This window comes from Ctenocephalides felis, unplaced genomic scaffold, assembly GCF_003426905.1.
Source record: "Ctenocephalides felis isolate EL2017-DRISC unplaced genomic scaffold, ASM342690v1 CF-g0.4_SCAFFOLD_01492, whole genome shotgun sequence".
NCBI lineage: Eukaryota > Metazoa > Arthropoda > Insecta > Siphonaptera > Pulicidae > Ctenocephalides > Ctenocephalides felis.
Window position 1 is genome coordinate 9632154 of NW_020537646.1, and position 24548 is coordinate 9656701.

At 31.1% G+C, this 24548-nt stretch overlaps 2 protein-coding genes and 1 pseudogene across 2 annotated transcripts; 2 read left to right on the top strand and 1 right to left on the bottom strand.

Moving 5' to 3' along the window:
• Positions 1-11348: 11348 nt before the first annotated feature.
• On the top strand, positions 11349-13086 carry LOC113370143 (annotated as a pseudogene).
• Positions 13087-15138: 2052 nt separating this feature from the next.
• On the bottom strand, positions 15139-20661 carry LOC113370472. The gene is made up of 12 exons (XM_026611143.1): positions 20486-20661; positions 20257-20420; positions 20016-20194; positions 19771-19939; positions 19509-19694; positions 19301-19443; positions 19069-19176; positions 18720-18930; positions 17580-18543; positions 17308-17474; positions 17034-17238; positions 15139-16791 (listed from the first exon to the last, which is right to left on the bottom strand). Exons 1-12 carry the CDS (start codon positions 20541-20543, stop codon positions 15428-15430), a joined length of 3918 nt encoding a protein of 1305 aa, XP_026466928.1. The 5' UTR covers positions 20544-20661; the 3' UTR covers positions 15139-15427.
• Positions 20662-21188: 527 nt separating this feature from the next.
• Positions 21189-24548, top strand: LOC113370318 (spermine synthase). The gene is made up of 7 exons (XM_026610988.1): positions 21189-21522; positions 22562-22670; positions 23350-23472; positions 23540-23626; positions 23753-23910; positions 23999-24193; positions 24254-24548. The coding sequence occupies exons 1-7, from the start codon at positions 21241-21243 to the stop codon at positions 24404-24406; spliced, it is 1107 nt and encodes a 368-aa protein (XP_026466773.1). The 5' UTR covers positions 21189-21240; the 3' UTR covers positions 24407-24548.

Here is a 24548-nt window from a genome sequence, read left to right on the forward strand (position 1 = left end):
ATAGATGTCGTTTACACACTGATGATGAGACAAACCTAGTCTCGAACGTTTGTGAAAATTATTATTTAATAAATAGTGCAAAAAAGAGAGTTGTTTGTTCATATTTCCAAATTAATATCTATTTATCCACTCATAATACATTTGTTATATATATATATATATATATATATATATATTATATATATATTTAATTTAAATAAATATATATTTTAATAATAATAATTAGGACATGTAATTAGAAGGATATATCAGTGGATAGTTATCCTTCTCACGCCATTTTCCATAATTGTCAAAAATTTTAGCCTAATGTACATTGTATGTAGATTGCTATGATAAATAAACAAAAAAAATATATTTTTTACACTGATCACCTTAAACTTCATCTTTGTGATGCATGTCAAAATAATAGAAATATCAGCCTCTATGGATTCGGAACTTCTGGGAATATAAATTATACAAATGTGCAAAGTTTAAACTACTCAGAATGTGATTGGCAATGACCGCGACGAAAGTACTCTTCAAAAGGCCAAAAATTAAAATGTAGTGCAAATAGAAGTCGTTCGAAGGTTTGTTATTGCCATCTAAGAGTGAGGCTATAAATCCTGATTAGCGTTTCGCGTTTTAGCGATTAGCATTCCGCGGAGTGATTAACGCAAAGCATTCCGCGTGGTGTAAATATCGGTGCTGGTCCGGTCATCACAGAGATATTTAGGAGATTTCTAAAATCGTTGGCAAACTGTCTTTGAGAACAAAATTTGTCACTCAATTGTATGTGACAACGTGAGAGGAATCAATATTCCAATACATTTAACTGTCTTTATAAACTGAATATAATCATTGGGAATTATATCAATAAAAGTTGTATTGTCCATGCGCTAAAATATTACTATCGTAGTGCTAAGCAAGCCAGCTTGCCTTGCAAAATTTTAATTTATTTTTCATTTTGTTTAAGATCTAATATTCCGATATTAGATATTATTTTAAAATTATAATGTTTTTTTTTCAAATTAAAAAAGATTTCAATATTACTATATTCTTCATCAACACTTATCTGAATTTTCAAAAAAAACTTATTAAACAAGATTATCATTTACTGCTTAATTCTCATTAAAAGCTCGTTTTTATCCGGGCCTAACTAATTAATAGTCATTAGAGAGCATTACTTGCATAACTGTAAGTTTGGATGTGCTTTCAAGAAACTAATAAATGATTTTCCGAAATTAAGTTTCACTGACAGTCTACAAGAAATAACAAACTCGTAATATTTATAACTAAGTAGAAAGTAATTAGTTATGGTTATCGAAACTTCTTACTTTATGTTACACAAAAAATCGTAGTATCTTAACAACGTTGATAATATGTGAGTACCAAAAATTGACTGCAAATTACTCCAAGTTATTTATAAATAAACGATTTAGAATCTCCCCTCCCCCAATTCAAACTACCCCATTTTCAAAATCCGTTAAAATAAATTTGTCATAGAATCTTTTTCGCAAAACTTGAAAAAACTGAAATTCCTATGAAGCTTATGTTGTAAGACAACATAGAAGCTCTAGGAATTTTTATTCTAAGTAATTTATTTTGAAATCTGACCAACCTCAACTCCTGACCTCTCTTCTCTGCGGGATCATGGCTGGTTCCAAATGAAAGTGAATAATGATATATGTCAATAATCCAATGCATCAAAGCCAAGATACTATCTGAAATAGTAAAATAAAATAATATATATATATATATATATATATATATATATATAATATACATAGCAAGCAACCTTTATATCATAACGACAATATCGAAACTAAATAGTTCATGAATCACATTAATATCATTTTTGAAGACCTTATACTCAAATATACAGCAGAAGGAATAAGTCTTAATTAACCGAACTATTGCTTTCATTTTTATTAAATAGTATGCTGTTTTGTAAATAATCATTACCATGCTGTGATCTGAATGCAACTGATTTTTGAATCTGATTCAATTTGAATAATGAATTCGTAATTGCAATTGACCCAATGGCAATTTATTTGTTCAAAATATTTTATTGTAACATGATCAACATACTCAAATTGTTACATGATACTTGTAAAATATACGTATTTGGGTAAAGGAAACTCAAAACTAAGTTAAAATTGTTAAAAAAAATTATTTCTACGCTAAGCAAGATTAGGCCTACAAGTAAACTAAGTTCTAGTCTTATAAATTTTTTTCCATTAACGAATCTAATTTTCGCATTATAGAAACAGTTTAACAAACTCAAATGATCGATTGACTCCGATATAATGTTCTCGAAACCTTTTGATTGACAAATCACGATTATTCGATTATACGATAACGAACGATAGCTGTTATATATACAGACATGTAGGTAATAGATATTTGACATTTAATTCAGAATTTTGCGGTATGAGATTTCTTTAATTATATATTATAGATAGAAATAAAATTCCAAGTAAAATTTTCACCCCGGTATTACTAAACTTAACAGAAATATACCAATGGTATTGCAGTAATAATTTCAGCTAAAGATAATATTGTTTGAGGCAATTCTAAATATTTCAAAATTTTATTCAGAAATATAAAATATTTTATATAGATAGAAGCTAACCGTTAAAGAGTAAAGTGGGCATTGATAAATCCATGTTAATTAATTGCATTAATTAATTTTATCATTCATTATTAATATTCCTAAATGACTGCTCACTGTTGCATAACATTAGAGCTTATTTATGATCTTTTATAAATAGGAGGCGCCAGGCAAATATATTATGGAGAAAGAACAAAAAGTGCGCATGGCAAGTGGTGCTAAAATAACACGAGCTCCTTAAAGCGATTTCATCTTCTCAAAGCGAAACATTAAAAAAATGATCAAAATAAGATTACAACGACACTTGGAACTATAATTTACATGTTTGTTTCAGAGATCGAGAAATAAATTGAGGTGCCTAAGTCTACTCACTATCACCTAAAAACTGTTGTTGTTCGCAGTTTAAATAGTCATCGATCAGATGCTTATAAATTATTGTAAAGTACATTTAACTTTTTGCAAAAAATCATAAAACATACTCATAAAATATCCCTAGCAAACTGAACAAAGAGACCAATAGGTTTAAAACAAATGATGTCACGAAACCATGGGGTTTCTTCGATCTGAAGACTAAATTTATGATGTTTCTGATTGTCATTACAAATCAATTTTAATTACGTGCCTTGTTATTTATGACTAATCCTGTGGCCTCCTTTACGATGTACCTGAGGAAGGATCAAAAATATTATGTCGAACAGATAAAATCTGTTTATTCAGAGGCATCCATAAAAAACTTAATAGGCTTAAAGTAAGATCGAAAAAACCATATTAAACTTTATGTTGTTTCAAATATATTGCATTCTAATAAGACAATAAAAAGTAACTTCAATATATCAATTATTTGAAGATTTAAATGAAAATGTAATTATTCGAAATTAATCATGTTCATTTTTTAAAATAAAGATAATCAATAATTCGTACATTAGACGGTACCAGTTTTGCCAACAATCTATTGTTTAGAGATTTTAAAATTCCATTTACTTGAAATACAAAAGAGCTGTAATTAAAAAGTTGTAAACCTTCTTATAACATGAATTTGCATTAAAGCATGAGAATAATCAAAAAATCCTTTTAAAAAAATCATGTATCCTTTCTATCCTTTTGCCATAACGATGGCAACAATAAATTTTTAAATGGCGCCATAAATTCATATTTAATTTTTATGACTTTTTAAGTATATTTTTTAGCTTTGGCATTGAAACGAATTCACAAACAGCAGGAGGGCTGCAGGGATTAGATTTATATATGTTATCTTGGTCATCTTTGAGAAGCTAGTATCTGCCAAAACAAAATATATAAATTATTAAAATTAATGCAAGGTATAAAACTTAGAACAATACGTACTTTATAGCATAACAGAAATCAAACTTCTATATTAAAAAATATTAAATTGATAGTTAACTTGATAACTCAGTACTTGGGTAGAGTAATGGATTCTAGAAATGTTTAGTTCACTTAAGTTATCTTTTATATAAAAATGGAGCTCTTTTTCAAATGTCCGAATAAAACTCGAAAACGGCTGAATCGATTTGGCCAGTCTTAGTCTTGAAAAATTCGTGCCAATCCAGAGAATGTCCAAAAGGTAAGAAATTATTTCAAATCCGCGTAGAAACTTTACATTTATAATTTGAAAATTTTTGTAGAAGCGTAATTTCAATGTCAAACGCTTTTGACAGATGATGTTCAATTACGTTTAATAGGATGTTTTACGCGAATATTATTTATTTGTGATAAATTTGTAGTAAGTGGTTTTGTTTGTAGTTTTATTTATATACAAAAACGTTAGTAAACGGGCCCCAAGTGACTCAAAATATAAACTTTTTCGATATGTTAATATGAAAATGCATTTTTGGCATATTTTTCTCAAACACGGTGCTCTGAAAGATCTTATTTGAATAATTATATGCTCATTGGTATTTATAAAACATTTTCTAGGTTGTTATATTATTTTTTATTTATGTTATTTAAATTCAGAACCTAAATTTGGTATCGATCAAATGGACCTTTTGTCCATTCGGATTATCCGGAATTCGGATTATCCGGAATTCCGATTATCCGGAATTCCGATTATCCGGAATTCCGATTATCCGGACTTCGGATTATCCGGACTTTCGATTATCCGGACTTCGGACTATCCGGAATTCCGATTATCCGGAATTCCGATTATCCGGAATTCAGATTATCCGGAATTCAGATTATCCGGAATTCGGATTATCCGGAATTCGGATTATCCGGAATTCGGATTATCCGGAATTCCGATTATCCGGAATTCCGATTATCCGGAATTCCGATTATCCGGAATTCCGATTATCCGGAATTCCAATTATCCGGAATTCCGATTATCCGGAATTCCGATTATCCGGAATTCCGATTATCCGGAATTCCGATTATCCGGAATTCCGATTATCCGGAATTCCGATTATCCGGAATTCCGATTATCCGGAATTCCGATTATCCGGAATTCGGATTATCCGGAATTCCGATTATCCGGAATTCCGATTATCCGGAATTCGGATTATCCGGAATTCGGATTATCCGGAATTCGGATTATCCGGAATTCGGATTATCCGGAATTCGGATTATCCGGAATTCGGATTATCCGGAATTCCGATTATCCGGAATTCCGATTATCCGGAATTCCGATTATCCGGAATTCGGATTATCCGGAATTCGGATTATCCGGAATTCGGATTATCCGGAATTCCGATTATCCGGAATTCGGATTATCCGGAATTCCGATTATCCGGAATTCCGATTATCCGGAATTCGGATTATCCGGAATTCCGATTATCCGGAATTCCGATTATCCGGAATTCCGATTATCCGGAATTCGGATTATCCGGAATTCGGATTATCCGGAATTCGGATTATCCGGAATTCGGATTATCCGGAATTCGGATTATCCGGAATTCGGATTATCCGGAATTCGGATTATCCGGAATTCGGATTATCCGGAATTCGGATTATCCGGAATTCCGATTATCCGGAATTCGGATTATCCGGAATTCCGATTATCCGGAATTCGGATTATCCGGAATTCCGATTATCCGAAATTCCGATTATCCGGAATTCTGATTAGCCGGAATTCCGATTATCCGGAATTCCGATTATCCGGAATCCCGATTATCCGGAATTCCGATTATCCGGAATTCCGATTATCCGGAATTCGGATTATCCGGAATTCCGATTATCCGGAATTCCGATTATCCGGAATTCCGATTATCCGGAATTCCGATTATCCGGAATTCGGATTATCCGGAATTCCGATTATCCGGAATCCCGATTATCCGGAATTCCGATTATCCGGAATTCCGATTATCCGGAATTCGGATTATCCGGAATTCCGATTATCCGATTATCCGGAATTCCGATTATCCGGAATTCCGATTATCCGGAATTCGGATTATCCGGAATTCGGATTATCCGGAATTCGGATTATCCGGAATTCGGATTATCCGGAATTCGGATTATCCGGAATTCCGATTATCCGGAATTCCGATTATCCGGAATTCGGATTATCCGGAATTCCGATTATCCGGAATTCCGATTATCCGGAATTCCGATTATCCGGAATTCGGATTATCCGGAATTCCGATTATCCGGAATTCGGATTATCCGGAATTCGGATTATCCGGAATTCGGATTATCCGGAATTCGGATTATCCGGAATTCGGATTATCCGGAATTCCGATTATCCGGAATTCGGATTATCCGGAATTCGGATTATCCGGAATTCCGATTATCCGGAATTCCGATTATCCGGAATTCGGATTATCCGGAATACCGATTATCCGGAATTCGGATTATCCGGAATTCGGATTATCCGGAATTCCGATTATCCGGAATTCCGATTATCCGGAATTCGGATTATCCGGATAATCCGAATTCCGATTATCCGGAATTCCGATTATCCGGAATTCCGATTATCCGGAATTCGGATTATCCGGAATTCGGATTATCCGGAATTCGGATTATCCGGAATTCGGATTACCCGGAATTCGGATTATCCGGAATTCGGATTATCCGGAATTCCGATTATCCGGAATTCCGATTATCCGGAATTCGGATTATCCGGAATTCCGATTATCCGGAATTCGGATTATCCGGAATTCGGATTATCCGGAATTCCGATTATCCGGAATTCCGATTATCCGGAATTCCGATTATCCGGAATTCCGATTATCCGGAATTCCGATTATCCGGAATTCGGATTATCCGGAATTCCGATTATCCGGAATTCGGATTATCCGGAATTCCGATTATCCGGAATTCCGATTATCCGGAATTCGGATTATCCGGAATTCCGATTATCCGGAATTCCGATTATCCGGAATTCCGATTATCCGGAATTCCGATTATCCGGAATTCCGATTATCCGGAATTCCGATTATCCGGAATTCCGATTATCCGGAATTCCGATTATCCGGAATTCCGATTATCCGGAATTCCGATTATCCGGAATTCCGATTATCCGGAATTCGGATTATCCGGAATTCGGATTATCCGGAATTCGGATTATCCGGAATTCCGATTATCCGGAATTCCGATTATCCGGAATTCCGATTATCCGGAATTCCGATTATCCGGAATTCCGATTATCCGGAATTCCGATTATCCGGAATTCCGATTATCCGGAATTCCGATTATCCGGAATCCCGATTATCCGGAATTCCGATTATCCGGAATTCCGATCATCCGGAATTCGGATTATCCGGAATTCCGATTATCCGGAATTCGGATTATCCGGAATTCCGATTATCCGGAATTCCGATTATCCGGAATTCCGATTATCCGGAATTCGGATTATCCGGATAATCCGAATTCCGATTATCCGGAATTCGGATTATCCGGAATTCCGATTATCCGGAATTCCGATTATCCGGAATTCCGATTATCCGGAATTCCGATTATCCGGAATTCCGATTATCCGGAATTCCGATTATCCGGAATTCCGATTATCCGGAATTCCGATTATCCGGAATTCCGATTATCCGGAATTCCGATTATCCGGAATTCCGATTATCCGGAATTCCGATTATCCGGAATTCCGATTATCCGGAATTCCGATTATCCGGAATTCCGATTATCCGGAATTCCGATTATCCGGAATTCCGATTATCCGGAATTCCGATTATCCGGAATTCCGATTATCCGGAATTCCGATTATCCGGAATTCCGATTATCCGGAATTCCGATTATCCGGAATTCCGATTATCCGGAATTCCGATTATCCGGAATTCCGATTATCCGGAATTCCGATTATCCGGAATTCCGATTATCCGGAATTCCGATTATCCGGAATTCCGATTATCCGGAATTCCGATTATCCGGAATTCCGATTATCCGGAATTCCGATTATCCGGAATTCCGATTATCCGGAATTCCGATTATCCGGAATTCCGATTATCCGGAATTCCGATTATCCGGAATTCCGATTATCCGGAATTCCGATTATCCGGAATTCCGATTATCCGGAATTCCGATTATCCGGAATTCCGATTATCCGGAATTCCGATTATCCGGAATTCCGATTATCCGGAATTCCGATTATCCGGAATTCCGATTATCCGGAATTCCGATTATCCGGAATTCCGATTATCCGGAATTCCGATTATCCGGAATTCCGATTATCCGGAATTCCGATTATCCGGAATTCGGATTATCCGGAATTCGGATTATCCGGAATTCGGATTATCCGGAATTCGGATTATCCGGAATTCGGATTATCCGGAATTCGGATTATCCGGAATTCGGATTATCCGGAATTCGGATTATCCGGACTTCGGATTATCCGGACTTCGGATTATCCGGACTTCGGATTATCCGGACTTCGGATTATCCGGACTTCGGATTATCCGGACTTCGGATTATCCGGTCTTCGGATTATCCGGACTTCGGATTATCCGGACTTCGGATTATCCGGACTTCGGATTATCCGGACTTCGGATTATCCGGTCTTCGGATTATCCGGACTTCGGATTATCCGGACTTCGGATTATCCGGACTTCGGATTGTCCGGACTTCGGATTATCCGGACTTCGGATTATCCGGACTTCGGATTGTCCGGACTTCGGATTGTCCGGACTTCGGATTATCCGGACTTCGGATTATCCGGACTTCGGATTATCCGGACTTCGGATTATCCGGACTTCGGATTATCCGGACTTCGGATTATCCGGAACCAATGGGGTTTATTGTTTTTATAATACTTCATTGTATATAGCATTCAAACAACACATCCTTATACACTTAAAGTATTAATATTTTTGATTCTCTAGAAATTGTCTAGAATATACCTTATTTAGCAAAACAACGTTTGCCGGGTCAGCTAGTTTAGAGATAAATTATGATAAAAATTTGATGAATGAACAATCAATAACCCATTCACATATTATAATTATAATATATGGAAATTTACCTAGAGAAAACTATAATCAGAAGTTTATCTTCAAAATCTTAGTAGTAAAAGTTTGTTCTTATCTTACACCAAGATTCAGTTTAATGGTGGTAAATAATTAGCAATATATGATAGTGAAAAAAAATTTCGAGCTTTCGAAGTTTAAATTTTTTTTATGTTTTTATAAGTCAATTCTATTAAAGGGGTCTTTTGTAATAATCATCATTCGTTTCGGTAAATTTCAATTCATTCGTGCGTTCATCTCATTCCCGTTGATCCCCCGATTTAAATTCGGGGCACGTGTTCAATAAGAGCACACCTCTTATGAATGATAAATGATAAAAATTAATAATTAAATTTTGTTTTAAAAACATCTAATAAAAATTTATGGGATTAGCAATATAACCTCCAGCCAGTGTTAATTAACGTTCCTAAATTCGTCTTTTCTCGACGCTTCAAGTCATTCTGAATCAAAAATATAATAATTTCTTCCAATTTGAATCAAATGGTTAATGTTTTGCCAATTTTGAAAACTATGTGGCCAAAACTTGCGTTTCGTCTACGTTTTTTCAGAAACTGATAGGGGTGAATCAATTTCTTCTCCGATTACAACAATTTTATTTCGTTTTGCAAGGCGATCGGTCAATCCAATTCTTTAAAAATTTGCAGAAATAACCCTGAACCTCAACTTACACGACACCTAGATGAATTTCTGTGTTGTTCACATTTTATATTGTATGAAGAATTTAGGTCAAAATAGGTTTCAATTAATTGCCAGTACTCTGAATTATTGTAATTTGTTTCTTAATGTTGCATTATAATATTTCCATTTTGAAATCTGTTTTTGAAAGACGTACTTATACTCAGTGGATTTACAGTAAGGGCAGTCGGGACTAGTGCCCAAGGCGGCAAATTTTCGGGGGCAGCAAAATTTGAAAATTCATAAAAAATATATCTATACATAGAATAAGTATGTAACGCGTGACATTTTTTTGCAATCAATTGTTATTTTAATTTTAGAAAAATGAGATTTCAAAAATGGGGCGCCAATGCCCCAGGGCGCTAAATTTTTAAATTCGGCCCCTGCTCATGCTGAAATACAAATATTTGTACATTGTGTTTTGACAGATCAAAGACATCTTTGATAGCATTTTATCTTATATGTAAAAATGAATCGCAAAATGTGTTTTGGTAAGCGCATAACTCAACAACGCCTGGACCAATTTGGCAATTTTCTAAAATGTTGAAGTCCAAAGATGGTTCTTACGGCGAGACAAAATCGAATAATTGCCGGAAAACCCTTAAAACAGCCTTTTTCTTTTTCACATACAAACGTTTTCTAAATAAAACGTGGAATCAATTTGAGCTTTAATTTGTTTATAACGCGTAAATAAATAAGGTGAATTAGAAAATTTATAAAGGTAAACTGGTGGACAGGTAAATTGGAGGATATGTAAAATGGTAGAGAGAAGAACTGGTAGATAGACGGATATGTAGATAAATAAACAGGTTGACAGCTTAATTGGTAGATATTTAGAACAGGATGTGAGATAAATTTGTAGGCCGGTAAAATGGTAGATTGATAAACAGGTTGATAGGTAAATTGGTAGACAGGTAAATTGATAGACAGGTGAATTGGTAGACAAGTAAATTAGTGAAAAGGTAATTTGTTGGATAGCTGGTGGTCAGGTAAATTGGAGAATATGTAAAATGGTAGACAGGGCATCTGGTAGGCAGACAAATAACAAGACAGATAAACAGGTTGACAGTTAAATTGGTAGACATGTGAGACCGCTTGATAGGTAAATAGGTTGACAAGTAAATTCGTAAGTCGGTAAAATGGTAGATTGATTAACAAGTTTATAGGTAAATTCGTAGACAAATTATTGAACAGATAGTAGTAACGTTAAACTAAATGTAACAAATACACATCTTTGTTGAACTTTTTAATTTAAACTAAATCACGGCAAAGCGTGAACGGGTACAGCTAGTTTTGATATGTGCAAATTTTTTGTATGAAAAAACTATATTAATAGTATAAGGGTCTTCAAGCATCTTTCAGATTAATGAAAAACAAACTTATATTATAATTAAGAATCAATTAAAAAAATATCAAAATGCCGTTCATAAATTCAAAAGTGCTGTTTGACCGTATGTTTAGAGGGAAGCCGTTATAATATGTGTATATAATAAATCAAATAAATATATAATAATTAAAATAAATGTTGTAAATAAGTATTACTTACAGATAGTATGTTTTATCAAATTACTAGAGCCACCTTACTTGAAAAACACTAACACGAAAACTAAATGCAACGTGACAGATCCAACGATTGACAATCGCAACGTAGCACAGTTTGAAACATTTCAAAACTACTTAGACATCGTATGATATTGTTCTGTACTGGTTATTATTTTTGAGTAATAAATGTAGTTTTATAAATACTAAAAATGTTGTACAATTTTTGATAATGAAAAGTTTTCCAATATAAGTTTTTGAAATATTTTTTCTATATATTTATAATTTTTATTCTAACCATCTGTCAAGTGCCAACAAATCAAAAATGGCGGATCAATGTCCAGAAAAGAAGGAAATTGAGCAGATATTTAATAGATTGCGTGCGATTTCTGCGAATAAAGTATGTTTCGACTGCAACGCCAAAAATCCTACGTGGGCATCAGTAACATATGGCGTATTCATTTGCATCGACTGTTCAGCTGTTCACAGGAGCCTGGGGGTCCATTTAACTTTTGTTAGGTCTACACAGCTCGACACTAACTGGACCTGGCTTCAAATGAGACATATGCAAATGGGGGGCAATGCAAATGCTTCTCAATTTTTCCGCCAACATAACTGCAATACGAATGATTCACAGCAGAAATATAATTCTCGGGTGGCCTCGATGTATAGAGATAAATTGAGAAACTTAGCACAACAAGCAATGAATTTGTATGGTACACAAACTTTTATTGATTCAAACAATGAAACGGCACCTGTCGAATCCAAAGAACCTGACTTTTTTGATGGAATTACAGATGATTTCAATTCTAATTTACCTGAAACATTACAAGTAATAAAAAATGATGTGTCATTAAAACAGAATTCTAATTTAAATGAAACACCAGCTGAACGGAAACCAACTATTGGTGTGAGGAAAGTTCAGCCTAAGAAAACTGGCTTGGGGGCCAAGAAAGGACTTGGTGCTACAAAAGTATCTACAGATTTGGCAGAAATTGAAAAAGAGCTATTTATTGCAACAAGAAGAACTGAGCACGCAGAATCGTTTAAAAAAAGTGCTGAGCAAGTAAAAAGGAGGACGATGAAGAAGCAATGATAGTATGAGACTAGCTTATAAAGATTTATCTTTACAGCAAGCTCTAAAGAGGAAGAGCGCTTAAAACAGTTGATCCTAAAAAGGCCAAACAAGTAGAAAGGCTAGGAATGGGAGTTTCAAAAGCAAGATCTGGTGTTTCTCATTCAGCTCTCAATTATATGAAAACAATTGAACAGAAAAACTTAGATAACAGTCCCAAATTTTCAATGCCTAAGTCTTCATTTGAAAAAGAAAGTGATGGATTTTTCGATGATTTTTCATTTTCCTCAAATAGCATGTATGATAGAAGTGGTGAAAGACAAATACAATCATTTATGGATATAAGAAATTCCATGAAGCAAGATTGGGAAATTATAGAACCAGAAAGCAATAACAAGAATGTTAAAACTATGTTCGATCCTGAAATCAAAACGCAACCAACACCAGTAAGAGGTGCTGCACCTGAAGACGCAGCACAAAAGAAATTTGGAAATGTAAAAGCTATTTCTTCTGATCAATATTTCAATGAAGGTTTGCCAGAATATGAACGAAATGTCAACTTGAGTCGATTTCAAGGTTCCAATAGTATATCTTCTGCTGATTATTTTGGAGATGGTTCTGATAATAGACGTGGAAACAGCAGTTACACTGCCCAACAATTACAAAACATAGATTTGGATGATGTTAAACAAAGCGTTCGGCAGGGAGTTTCAAAAGTAGCTGGCAAATTGAGTTCTTTAGCAAATGGAGTCATGACTACTTTACAAGATAAATATGGTTATTAATAATGATAAAAATATTTTATTTCATATAAATTTTCTTTTATATTTTGTCATTTTCACTTTATATCTAAATTTGATTTGGTCTCACAGTGTTTGAAATGCATCACAAGACTTCCAGTATTGTCTGAAGCATTTTAATATACATAATCAAAATTGAGCCTAATCTTAGTATTATATCAATTCATTTTTTTTAATTTTGTAAAATGTTTTATATAATTCATTTCAATATTTAGTAGTATATATATTGTATGTATATATATATATATATATATATATATATATATATATATATATTATATATAATTTAACTACGTCAAATCAAGATGTAATATAGTCATTAATAAAACACCAATATTTAACTCAATTATCTAAAACTTTCAATTTGATTCAACACTGTATATTCCGTTATCACATTGATTTTTAAGAGTGACAAATGTAAGACCAAATCATTAATATGTGAAAATGATTCAATTTGTAAAATGCGAAATGTATGTAAATAATATATGCTACACTTTTAAGTGTTGAGGCCATATAATAAATACTTTTAGAACTACGAAAACTTTACTTTCAAAGTATACATGAATTACTATTTTTAATTATACAAAAAGGTCTGAAACAATTTAATGAAAACTTTATAACTTTATTTTGTTTTATGCAAAAAGACTTAATTTACAGTTTTAAGTTTTGCATTTATGTGTGCAATTAAAAAATAAATATGTAATTTAGAACATAAATATAACATAGTAATAAGTGTAACTAACCAGGCAATTATGTTAAGATATTTTGTTGTAGTATTGAATGCCCTACTCGAATTGTTGATAAATAATTACTTTAGACATTCTTGTATTTGTGCAACTTATTAAATTACTTTTGTATCTGATGCAGTTTACATACAAATAAAATATATTTAACACTTACCTTAGTGTCACCAAGTTGTCCAAATGTTTGTACATATCACACATGCTTTATAGGTAAAATATATAAATATGACATTAAATAAGCAAAAGCAAAACACAACTGTTGACTTGAAATTTATTGTACAAATATTTTACAAACAAAACACTTTAAAATACACTTCAACCATAGATAGGTAAGAAGTGGGATACTATATTACAGTTATAGCAACATTTAAATAAAATTATATAAAATCTATTTGTTTTTTATTTAATATTTCAAAAATAACCTAAAATATGATAAAACTTTATTATTATTTTGTTATTTATAGTTATGAAACTATAATGTACATTATGAAAGGCACTGTGCTTCGAAAACTTTCTTTCAGCAGTTTATTTGTACACATTTCACCAATAAAGGACAAAATGTATACAAATTAAACCAGTGAAGGTTTAATCAATATATAGAATTGGATTGTATTTAGAAAGTCGAATCATAAAAAATTAATTCCTAAAGATACATCACAGCTCCGAACAATTTACTTTTTAAAACTATTTCATTAAACATTTTATTATATAATCAGTAATATATAATACCTTTTAACATATATAATCAAAATTAATTGAATAATACTCTACATATAAATATAGGAAGACAGTTTTAACGTAAGTAATGTAAGTATATACAATTATGTAAAAATTTAATATTTGTATATATATATATATATATATATTTATTATTATTATTATTATAATATAATCTATCAGATAAGCATCAGATACAAAAGTATTTTTTGGAACAGTTTACCTCAGCAGCTTAATAAATTGCACAAAAACAAGCATGTCTAATATAATTATTTATGAGTTATATAGTTATTACTTAATAGTTTTTTGAAAATGTGCTAGTAATTAGCAAAATTGTTTCAACTTTGAACAAAAGAATATAATAAACAAATAAGAATTTGAATATAATTTGAATGTATTTGAATTGAGTGTATATTGAATATGATATAGTAAATAATATATAATAAATACTATAAGGTATGAAGATATACAATAAAAAAGAAAAAGCATGGTCATATGATAAAAAATAAGACAAATAAAAAAACAAAAAAAAAAAGTTATATAATAAAAAATATTAAAACTATCACAGACCCGTGATGTATGTGCTCTGCAGAATAACTAAAAGCAGCAATTTCCTTAAGTTTTTTGTAATTATAAATAGTATTTACAATTTAAATCATTTAATTGTTATGTTTAAAAATGATAATAAGTATTTATTTAAGTCTGACCATATTTAATCTTTCCTATCAAAAGAAATTAAATGAAGCACGTAAGATACAAACAATACAAGAATTCCTTTTGAATCTGATTCTAATCCTGGCAATTAAATTAATTTAATCGCATCAAAAGATATCTTGTTATGGAATATTAAATAATAGTATTATTATTTACCTTTTGTCAAGATTAATATCCACTGTTTGATTTGCTATTTTCTTCATAGGCAAATTCATCGGCGTATACTGAGTAACAGGTTTTAACTCTGTAGTATATTTTGAAGATTTTTCAATTGCAAATAAATTGCTATTTAGATTTCTAAAACCATCTCTAACATATTTCCTCTTATCCGACAGACTGTCATTCGCTTCATTAAACTCTTTATTTGATAAGACAGAAATGCCCTCATCACATGTGTATTGATCATTGGATTTTTTTCTATTTCTTTCGCATTTGTAATCATTATAAGATGGTTTTGCTTGATTTGTACCAAATACATTTTCATCATCATCGCTAACATGAATCATTTCATATTCTTTGTCATCAAGTCGGCTTTGAAATAATTTTCGTGGCAAAGATTTATATGGTTGTTTTTTAACTGGATAAGTATCGGGTGTTTTGGGCAATGTTCTATTTTGAACATTGAGTAACTTTCTAGGAAGAGATTTGGTATCCTGATTTAATTGTCCATAAATAACATCTGGTACAATTTTCTGCAACTGTTTGTGAATTTCATCATTGCCAGCTAAATTATGTTTATCTTTAAATGTTTTATTCACATTAATGTCTTTAACTTTACCACCTTCTACACCACATATAACACGGTTTGAATATGCTTGCATATGGTCTTCTTTCTGCTTATTTAGCATAAATTGTTCTAGAGTTACAAAGCCACTTAAACTCTCAGATCTTAATGGTGATTTTTCTAAAGGGCTTTTAAATTGATGAGTCTTATTGGCAAAATCAGTAGCATCAAAATCCACCAAATTGGGATTTGATGCATGTGTATAATTAATTGTAGAAATTTTGATTGTATGCTTAAGGGAACTATTACTTGAATCCTGTTTTAAGACATTTATATTATCTTTCATTTCTGTTTTGTTCTTAAAATCTTCTGATAGTGAGTAATCAGAAACTTGAAAACTGGGACTAGGAGTCGATATATTCTGAGGAATTTTTCTATAACTACGATATTGTGCTGTAGGAATAGGCATATCACAATTTGCTTTGATAATTGCTTTATCAGCATTTTTTGATTTCTCAGTATTTTTAGAAAAAAATCTAAGATACTTCCGATCTAAACTAGTTGAAGAACCAGAACTTTCTTCCGATGTCTGTTTATATCTGGCAAACTTTTTTAATGATCCAAACTTTGAATTGTGACTTTTATCTGATTTTCCTGCTTTATCAGTCGATGATGTGCTTTTTGATTCTGTTTTACGAACACATGATGTGGATTGGTCAGAATTATCAATGCTTTGGTCATTGTTATCTTTATCATCGTCAGAAGTATCACTTTCAGAGTATAATTTTGAATCTAGAATATACAGAATATCACTAAAATTTATTAAGATAAAAAAAAATTATAAAGAAAAATAGTCATATGAGTAAGGATTCCACATTTATAGTGAAGTATCTATTTGCCATTAAATATTAAGATTTTCATTTTCTAATCATGATGAGCATCATTTATATCAAGAGAGTACCTTTCACTTGACTATTTTTTTTGTTATTTTATTACAAGCAACAAGTGAAACAATATGCATACAAATTACTCACATTCTTTATCATTCAAATTTTCATGACTAAGAGTTGCTTGACCCAGAAGTTGTAGCCATTGTGTCAGTTCATCTTGATTCTCTGCTGAAAAATAAAATGCTATACCTGTATGATAAACTCTGAATGCCAGTTCACGAGACTTTACTTCAGTTGCCAGAGATACTGTATATCCTGGCAGAATCAACATGCAACTAGCTTTAGATGCCTGGTAAAAAAAATGGTTATTGCTAAAATAACAATAACTATTATACTAGATAAATTGATATTTGCAAACCTCCAAAGAAGAAAATCCATACAAGGTACTATCAATTAGAATAAATAATCTTTTTTCCCACTTGGGAACTTGATGATTTTTGGAACGCAATCTTTGATACAACCAACCATGTTTAATTGGTGGTGGAACAGTTTGCAATAAAGCTTTACCAGATATTGCACGACGCTCTAAAACAAAGAATTACTTAATTAAATAAATAGTATTTGCATATTTTTGCATAATCTCTACAAATAACAAATGCAAATACTAATATAATCGAATATAGTACATACTATTTAAAAGAGAATTCTTTTTCCTGATATTCCTATTTTTCCCCAATAGAGACATCACACCTGGAGATGATATCTTTGCAGTATCAGAAGATTTTGTAAGAAATAAATGGCTTTCATTACAAGCTAGTTTTTGGGCTGGTACAAGTGAACTTGCAACTGGACTAGAAACTTTTATGTCTTGTGTTAATTTGGGAGAATTAATTTTAGAATCACTACTATTTTGTATAAGTTTTCGAGCAGTAACAGCAGGTTTTAATGTATTTAGAGGCCTGGGAGGAGGTGAAGGAGCATAAAGAAAAACAGTTCTTGGTTCAGCTACAGGTTTTAATTCTATGTTGGGAGTTCGAAATTCTTTAGAAGTGCTAGATAACGATTTAATTGTAGCATTTTGCACAGTACTTTGTGTTAAATCATCCTGGTTATTTGACTGCGGATAAACAAATTTTATATTCGTGTTCTCATTTTCTGTTGAACATAAATTTTCCTCAAAGCTTTCAATTTTATCTGTATCCAGTATATTTTCTGTCATTTCCAAACTTATATTATTTGTATTCTCATCATCAACAAATGGTATAATATCAACACCTGTTGATATTTGACCATCCAGATGTATCTCATTATCATTCTTTGAAGTATCAAATCGAACACTTTTCAAATTCTTTTGTTCTGATATTTCTTCAATTTTGTTTTCAATAACATTACCCTCTCCACTAATAAAACATTTGATTTCAGTCTTAAATGTATTAGGTAATGCTTTATCATCTTTTATTTTGTTGTTGGCTTTTGCATTTAAACTGACACCAAGTACTGTTTTCGGTCTAGGAGATAATTCCAAACCATAACCGCAAGATGCTGATTTATCTCGTAGGCTTAAAGGGTCAGAGAGATTTATATCATTTTCAAGTTGATGAGTATCATAGCTGGATCCAGTGTGATTAGCACTTTGTTTGAGCTCTTTCCAAAACTATAAAAATAAATTTGAATCTTTCATTTTACAATATGATGTAGAGGTAGCATTTCCAATAGGAAAATCAAAGTAAAAATATAAGAATTTATCAAACACATAAAACAGAAAATGCAAACAGAGTTATCTATTTATTAATTTTTAATATAGCTAGTAAAAATTACTCATCTATTTACCTTTACATCACAATTTCCTCGGTTATAGAAAGAACTAGATCCAGAGATAGTATTCCTCCTTTGCAGAACACTTCTCGGTTTAGGAAGATAGAATCTGGTTTTATCACACATAATATTTTGTACAGTTGGGCTTTGATTAGTTAAAATATCACTATCAGAATCGGAACTATCAGATGTGTCAACTACCGGTTCAGGATTTGGCTTGATGTTTCTGCAGATATAAATTTGATAAAATTTTAATATTACAAAAATATTTATCCATTTTACCTTTAAATTTAATCGAATGTAAAAATAAAATTACAATTAATATTTATCATAACAATAATGAAATATAAAATATAAAACTTACCTTGACAATGGAAAATCAAAGTCAGGAATTGCTAATAATTCTGGTCTTGGGGATGGCAAATTTTCATGCCATCTTGTAAATGGTAGAGCACGTTTCTTACTCGGTAATCTAGGTAATGAATAAAATATTAATAACCACATTGCTTTATTTTTATTCAACTAATATTAATACTTAAAAAACATATTATTCGTCACCTCCAAAAGTTTATTATAGTGGATAGAATTAAACTCACCTATAAGGTTTCATATATATCTGGCCATAAATTTTAGTATGTTTAGGGCGCTTTTTTAATGTAAGTAATACATCTGGAGGGGATTCTTGAAATAATAATAACACCTTTTGTCTTTGCCAACCCACCACTGTTTGATAATTTACCTGAAAATGTAATTATTATGATTCAAGTAAGCAATTTATAAACAAAACTTATGTAATTTATTTACTTGAACTATTTCATCGCCTTCTTCAATTTTGCCACTAATATGGGCTGGGGAACCAAATTTTATATCTGAAATTTGCAAAGATCCATGATAATTTGGAAGAATACTAAATCCTAAATCATTTTCTCTTTTTTTTAATGTGGCCAAGTCTAAGCTAGCAGGTTGTAATAACATAGGATCAGTTATATCCTAAAAATTATGAAAACATTTTAAGTAATGAAACTAAATAAAAAATAAAAAAAGTGTTAATGAAATATAATATAACTTGTATAATTTCATCAGCCAATTTAGCCAGCTGATTAGCCATTCTACTTATTTCAGCCACGGGTTTATCAGCAAATCTATCTCTTTGTCCATTTGTAGCCATGTCAATTGCTAGCTTCAGTAAATTTGCTCTTTTTTCTGTAAATTCCATCTGCCCGCTAAATGGTGATCTATGTAAAGGATTCAGTATTAAGTTCACACTATATTCATATATCATATAAATCAATATAGTTTGATTATTATCACCTATCCAGCCAACAAGCCATAGGTTTTATTGTTGAAATAGTATGTGTCACACTACTCAAAATTTGTGTTTCTAGTTTATTGCTGTCCTCACAGTGGCAAAGTTCTCTATATAGTGACGTTGCAGCTGTACTTAATTTAAGTGCTAAGTGTTGCAAGTTTTCTCGGTCAAGATCATAATGCTATTAAAATAAATATTTGTTTATTATATAAAAATTGAACAATATCAAATATAGAAACCTACAAAGTTACGCAGATGTCCAACAGCCTCTAAAACTATTTCCTGATGTCCTATTTTATCCATTCCCAATTTCTGTAACTCGTCTGGTCGAATTTGTAAAAGTGTTTTACCAACAATTCCATTATTTAAGAAGTAGGGTATGTAGTTCCAAATTGCACTATCCAATCCTATAAAAATGATAATACAAAATCATTCTGGCAATTTTTTCATTAATCTATATAATTTTATGTACCTTTTAGCCAATCTGTTACCTGGTCCGGAGACCATTCCGCAACGTTCACATAAGCCATTTTATTTTGGTTTTATAGCTCATGTAAACCGAAATAATATGGATAGGAAATAGTGTAGAATATAATGAAAAAATAATTATCGGAAAATGTCACTTGATTATATTTATTAAAAACTCTATAGTGTGAATATTTAATGTCTTCATAATTAAATTACAAAAGAAATAGTACAGAGAAATTAATTTATTTAAAAATATATACACTGAATAAAATATAACTAAACATATTAAACAATACGTGTTCAAAATTAATATAAATAATACAAAGAAAAAAAGTGACAAGCAAACTGTCATTGCATGGGAAAGCACCAACAGAAAATTACGAATAATGTAAGGATCTTCGCGCACGTAAAGTGATTTATCCTTATTACACGATTTGGGATCATTTCTTCACAAGATACTTCAAATAAAGCTGTACTTTGTGATTTGCGTGCTTCTTTTCTATTTATCATCAAGTACAATTAAAATAATTTAATGTATTTGTCATCAAGTACAATTAAAATAATTTTTCATAATATTTAAACAATGACTATAGGTTTGTTATATGCACGGGACCTAACATTTTTGTTTGATGTGAAGTTAAAATCTTTCCAGCTAAAATCAAGTTGTGCGTGCATTTGTCAAATCAGTTTCTGTTTGGTGTTGTGCATCGGCATTACATAATAAAGTTATTCAAAATCACCGATTTCTAATAAACAATAATGTCTGTACATACAATAATGATGGATTTTTCAATAGATCCAAATCGCGTACTTGATTCAAAAGGTCAAAAATCCGTTTACGATCGCATTATTGAGAAATTAAACGAGCACTTTGATAAATTAACCTTTTTGAATGAAGTAAAAATCGATGGTGGTTCTTTGAAATTATACTCCTCAGTGAGAGGTTCTGTTTTTTATATTAGAATATATGAAAGAGGATTAATTACTATAAATTTAGAATACTATAAAGTAGAAAATGAAGAACCTCTTATAACATTTGATGTAAGTTTATTTTTGTTACATTAAATCTAATTTGAAAAGTTATATTCATTAAATATATGTATATTCTTCTGTTGGTGTAGCTGCTAGAGCTACAAATATTTTGGAACAATAAGTAGTAATGTTTTCTTCAATATTTGTTATGCCATTCAAGTTTTATTAAAATCTATATCAATATAGAAATTTAAAACATTATCCTTTGAATTAGAAATCTTGGACTATAATAATAGTATTTTCTTCAGTGTTATAAAAGATTAACATGTTTTCAGAATATTAAGTTATTGGAAAATGAAATTCGAGATCGTTTAGGTAGCACTCGTTCTAAACACTTTCCACCAATTAAACGTGGTTGCTGTATAGACATCTATTTTACAAGCTCAGGTCTGAAATATTAAAATCTCAGCATTTCAATGAGCGCATGATTTATTCATTTTGCATCATATGTTAAGTATGTGCATTATGTTTGGTCACATACATTCTCACAATGATTGTTTATTCTATTATTCCTGAATTTATTATAATCACATATTGCCTGTTTTGTTTTTGTTTCAATTTTTAATAATTTGCATCAGAATGAATTTTTTCCATGAAAAGGTTTTCAATATCAACATTTAGATCATACATCTAATTACATTTTTGGGGATCATTTTGAAAGAACATAATAAGCCAAATCTTTTATTGCTAATTGAGACAGATCATTATAGGTACGGGGAAGTAAAACCCCTTAATAGTAATTTTGTGAATGCTGCTTAATGATAAATACTGGTCTATAAATGTTTTAAGAAGTTTGCTGTAAATTATTATTCAATGTCTGTGAATTTGTATGATCAGGTGCGTTTTTATAACCAAATTTATCATGTTCTTTATATCTATACTTGTAAGTTTATGTTTTCATAAATCTTACTTCATAATGCGATGTTTCCTGTATGATATCCTAAAAGTGTATGCAGACTTTTAATCTAATTTAGCCACTCCTATATCTTTTTTCTTCAACATGTCATTGTTATGGTTTTAGTTAGTTTTATTTCATTTTATATTTTAGTCTGCTCGTGATCTTAAAAACAAAATTTACACATTTTGTAGTATGAGTAAATGTCATGCTTACCCAACAGTTAAAAGAGGAGATTTCTGTAGATATTTCCCAACATCAGGTCAGTCAATGTAAATAAGTCTAAAGGATTTTTAAATGAACCATGTATCTGATATCTAGAGAGTTCATGATTTTGTTATGGGTCATTTTATGATGTTTATCTTTTGTGCAATACTAATTACATAATTAAGTAATGCATATTTTAAATTAATATCTCATTTATTCTTTTAAAATATGACCCTTATTGCTGAAAAAAATCAGATTTTCATGATTTTATCACATGAATTGAAAAAGCACATAAAATCCCAACTAAAATTAAAATAATGAATTCAGTCAGAAATATTTATACTTATACATTGCTCTTATTCCTGCAGAGATAACATTCGTTATGTGTTTATTTGGTTTATATTACATTGAATTATAACAATTTTTACATAATTAGAATAATTGCATTAAATATATAACAAATAATGATTCCATGCTCTCTAAATATCAGCATATTTCTGTATGTTATAGAGTTCATGCTAGTCGATGTCTTGCTCAAACTGTTCTATAAATTAAAATTTAAATAAATTATAGATTTATGAATCCAATCATAAAGTTTTAACAGCATGAAAATATTAGCATAATTTGGTATAATCATTAACTAGCAATTTCTCTGTATATTTTTTTTATATGTGGAGACGTAGACTTTTGATTGAAAAAGTATTTATAGTTATATGGTCCTTTAACTTTTACAGATGAAAGACTCATGGAGTATGATATTGATGAAATTGTGTTTGATGATCATTCTCAATATCAAAAAGTTCAAATAGTGCATTCGAAGAGTTTGGGAAATATGCTGGTGTTGGATGAATTACAAAGTAAAGTTATATCTATTGTTGACTATCCAGATAATTTTGTTAATAAATAAATATTTAATAATTATAGATATAGCAGAATCAGATCTGATTTACACTGAAACACTAATGCAAAGAGGGAAAGAAAACTATGAAAACAAAGAAATAGTCATTTTAGGTAAAATATTAGAAAAATTCCCAACCATTTTAATAAAGATTAGACTAGATTGAAAACATATTGTAAAATTAAATATTTAAAAACTATATTATTTCATTATGAATGCAATAGCATAATCTATTATAGGTGGAGGGGATGGAGCCCTACTTTATGAACTTCTCAAAGAAAAACCAAAGTTTGTGACAATGCTGGAAATTGATGAAATGGTTATGAAAGCTTGTAGCAAACATTTAAGATCAATTTGTGGTGATGTCCTGGACCAAATGAGAGGAGAAAATTATGAGGTTTTATTTTAACTTGGCTTTGAATTATCCAACTTCAAATAAGTAATAATATATTATATTAAAAATAAATTTAATTCATTACAAACAGATAATAGTTGGAGATTGTCTCGATACATTGAAGAAATTCATCAATGAAAATCACAAAGTTGATTATATATTTGGTGATCTGACTGATATACCAATTTCTAAATCAACTCAATCAGATTTAACATGGAGTTTTATTAAAGTTATCATGAAAATGTCATTTGAGGTCTTAAACCCCAAAGGCAAATTTATGACCCATGTAAGTACATTTATATTTGCTTTTATTGATGAATATATTAAAATCAATAACGTTGATTAGGGAAATGGATCTGCCAACCCAGAATCCTTAAAGCTATTTGAAGAACATTTGAATGCAGTGAGGCCTGCAGTAAACTATACGAAGACTGAAGCTTTTGTGCCATCATTCCTTGAAAATTGGGTGTTTTATCAAATACAGCAAAAATCTCAATAACATCCCGATATATATGTTCTTTTATACTAGTAGTAAGATAATTAATATTAGTCATCCTTTTAAATCATGTTCAAAGTTATTTGAACATGAATTATAGTTAGTTTAATGTAGTAGTGATCCAAATGTACCAAAAATAATTTTT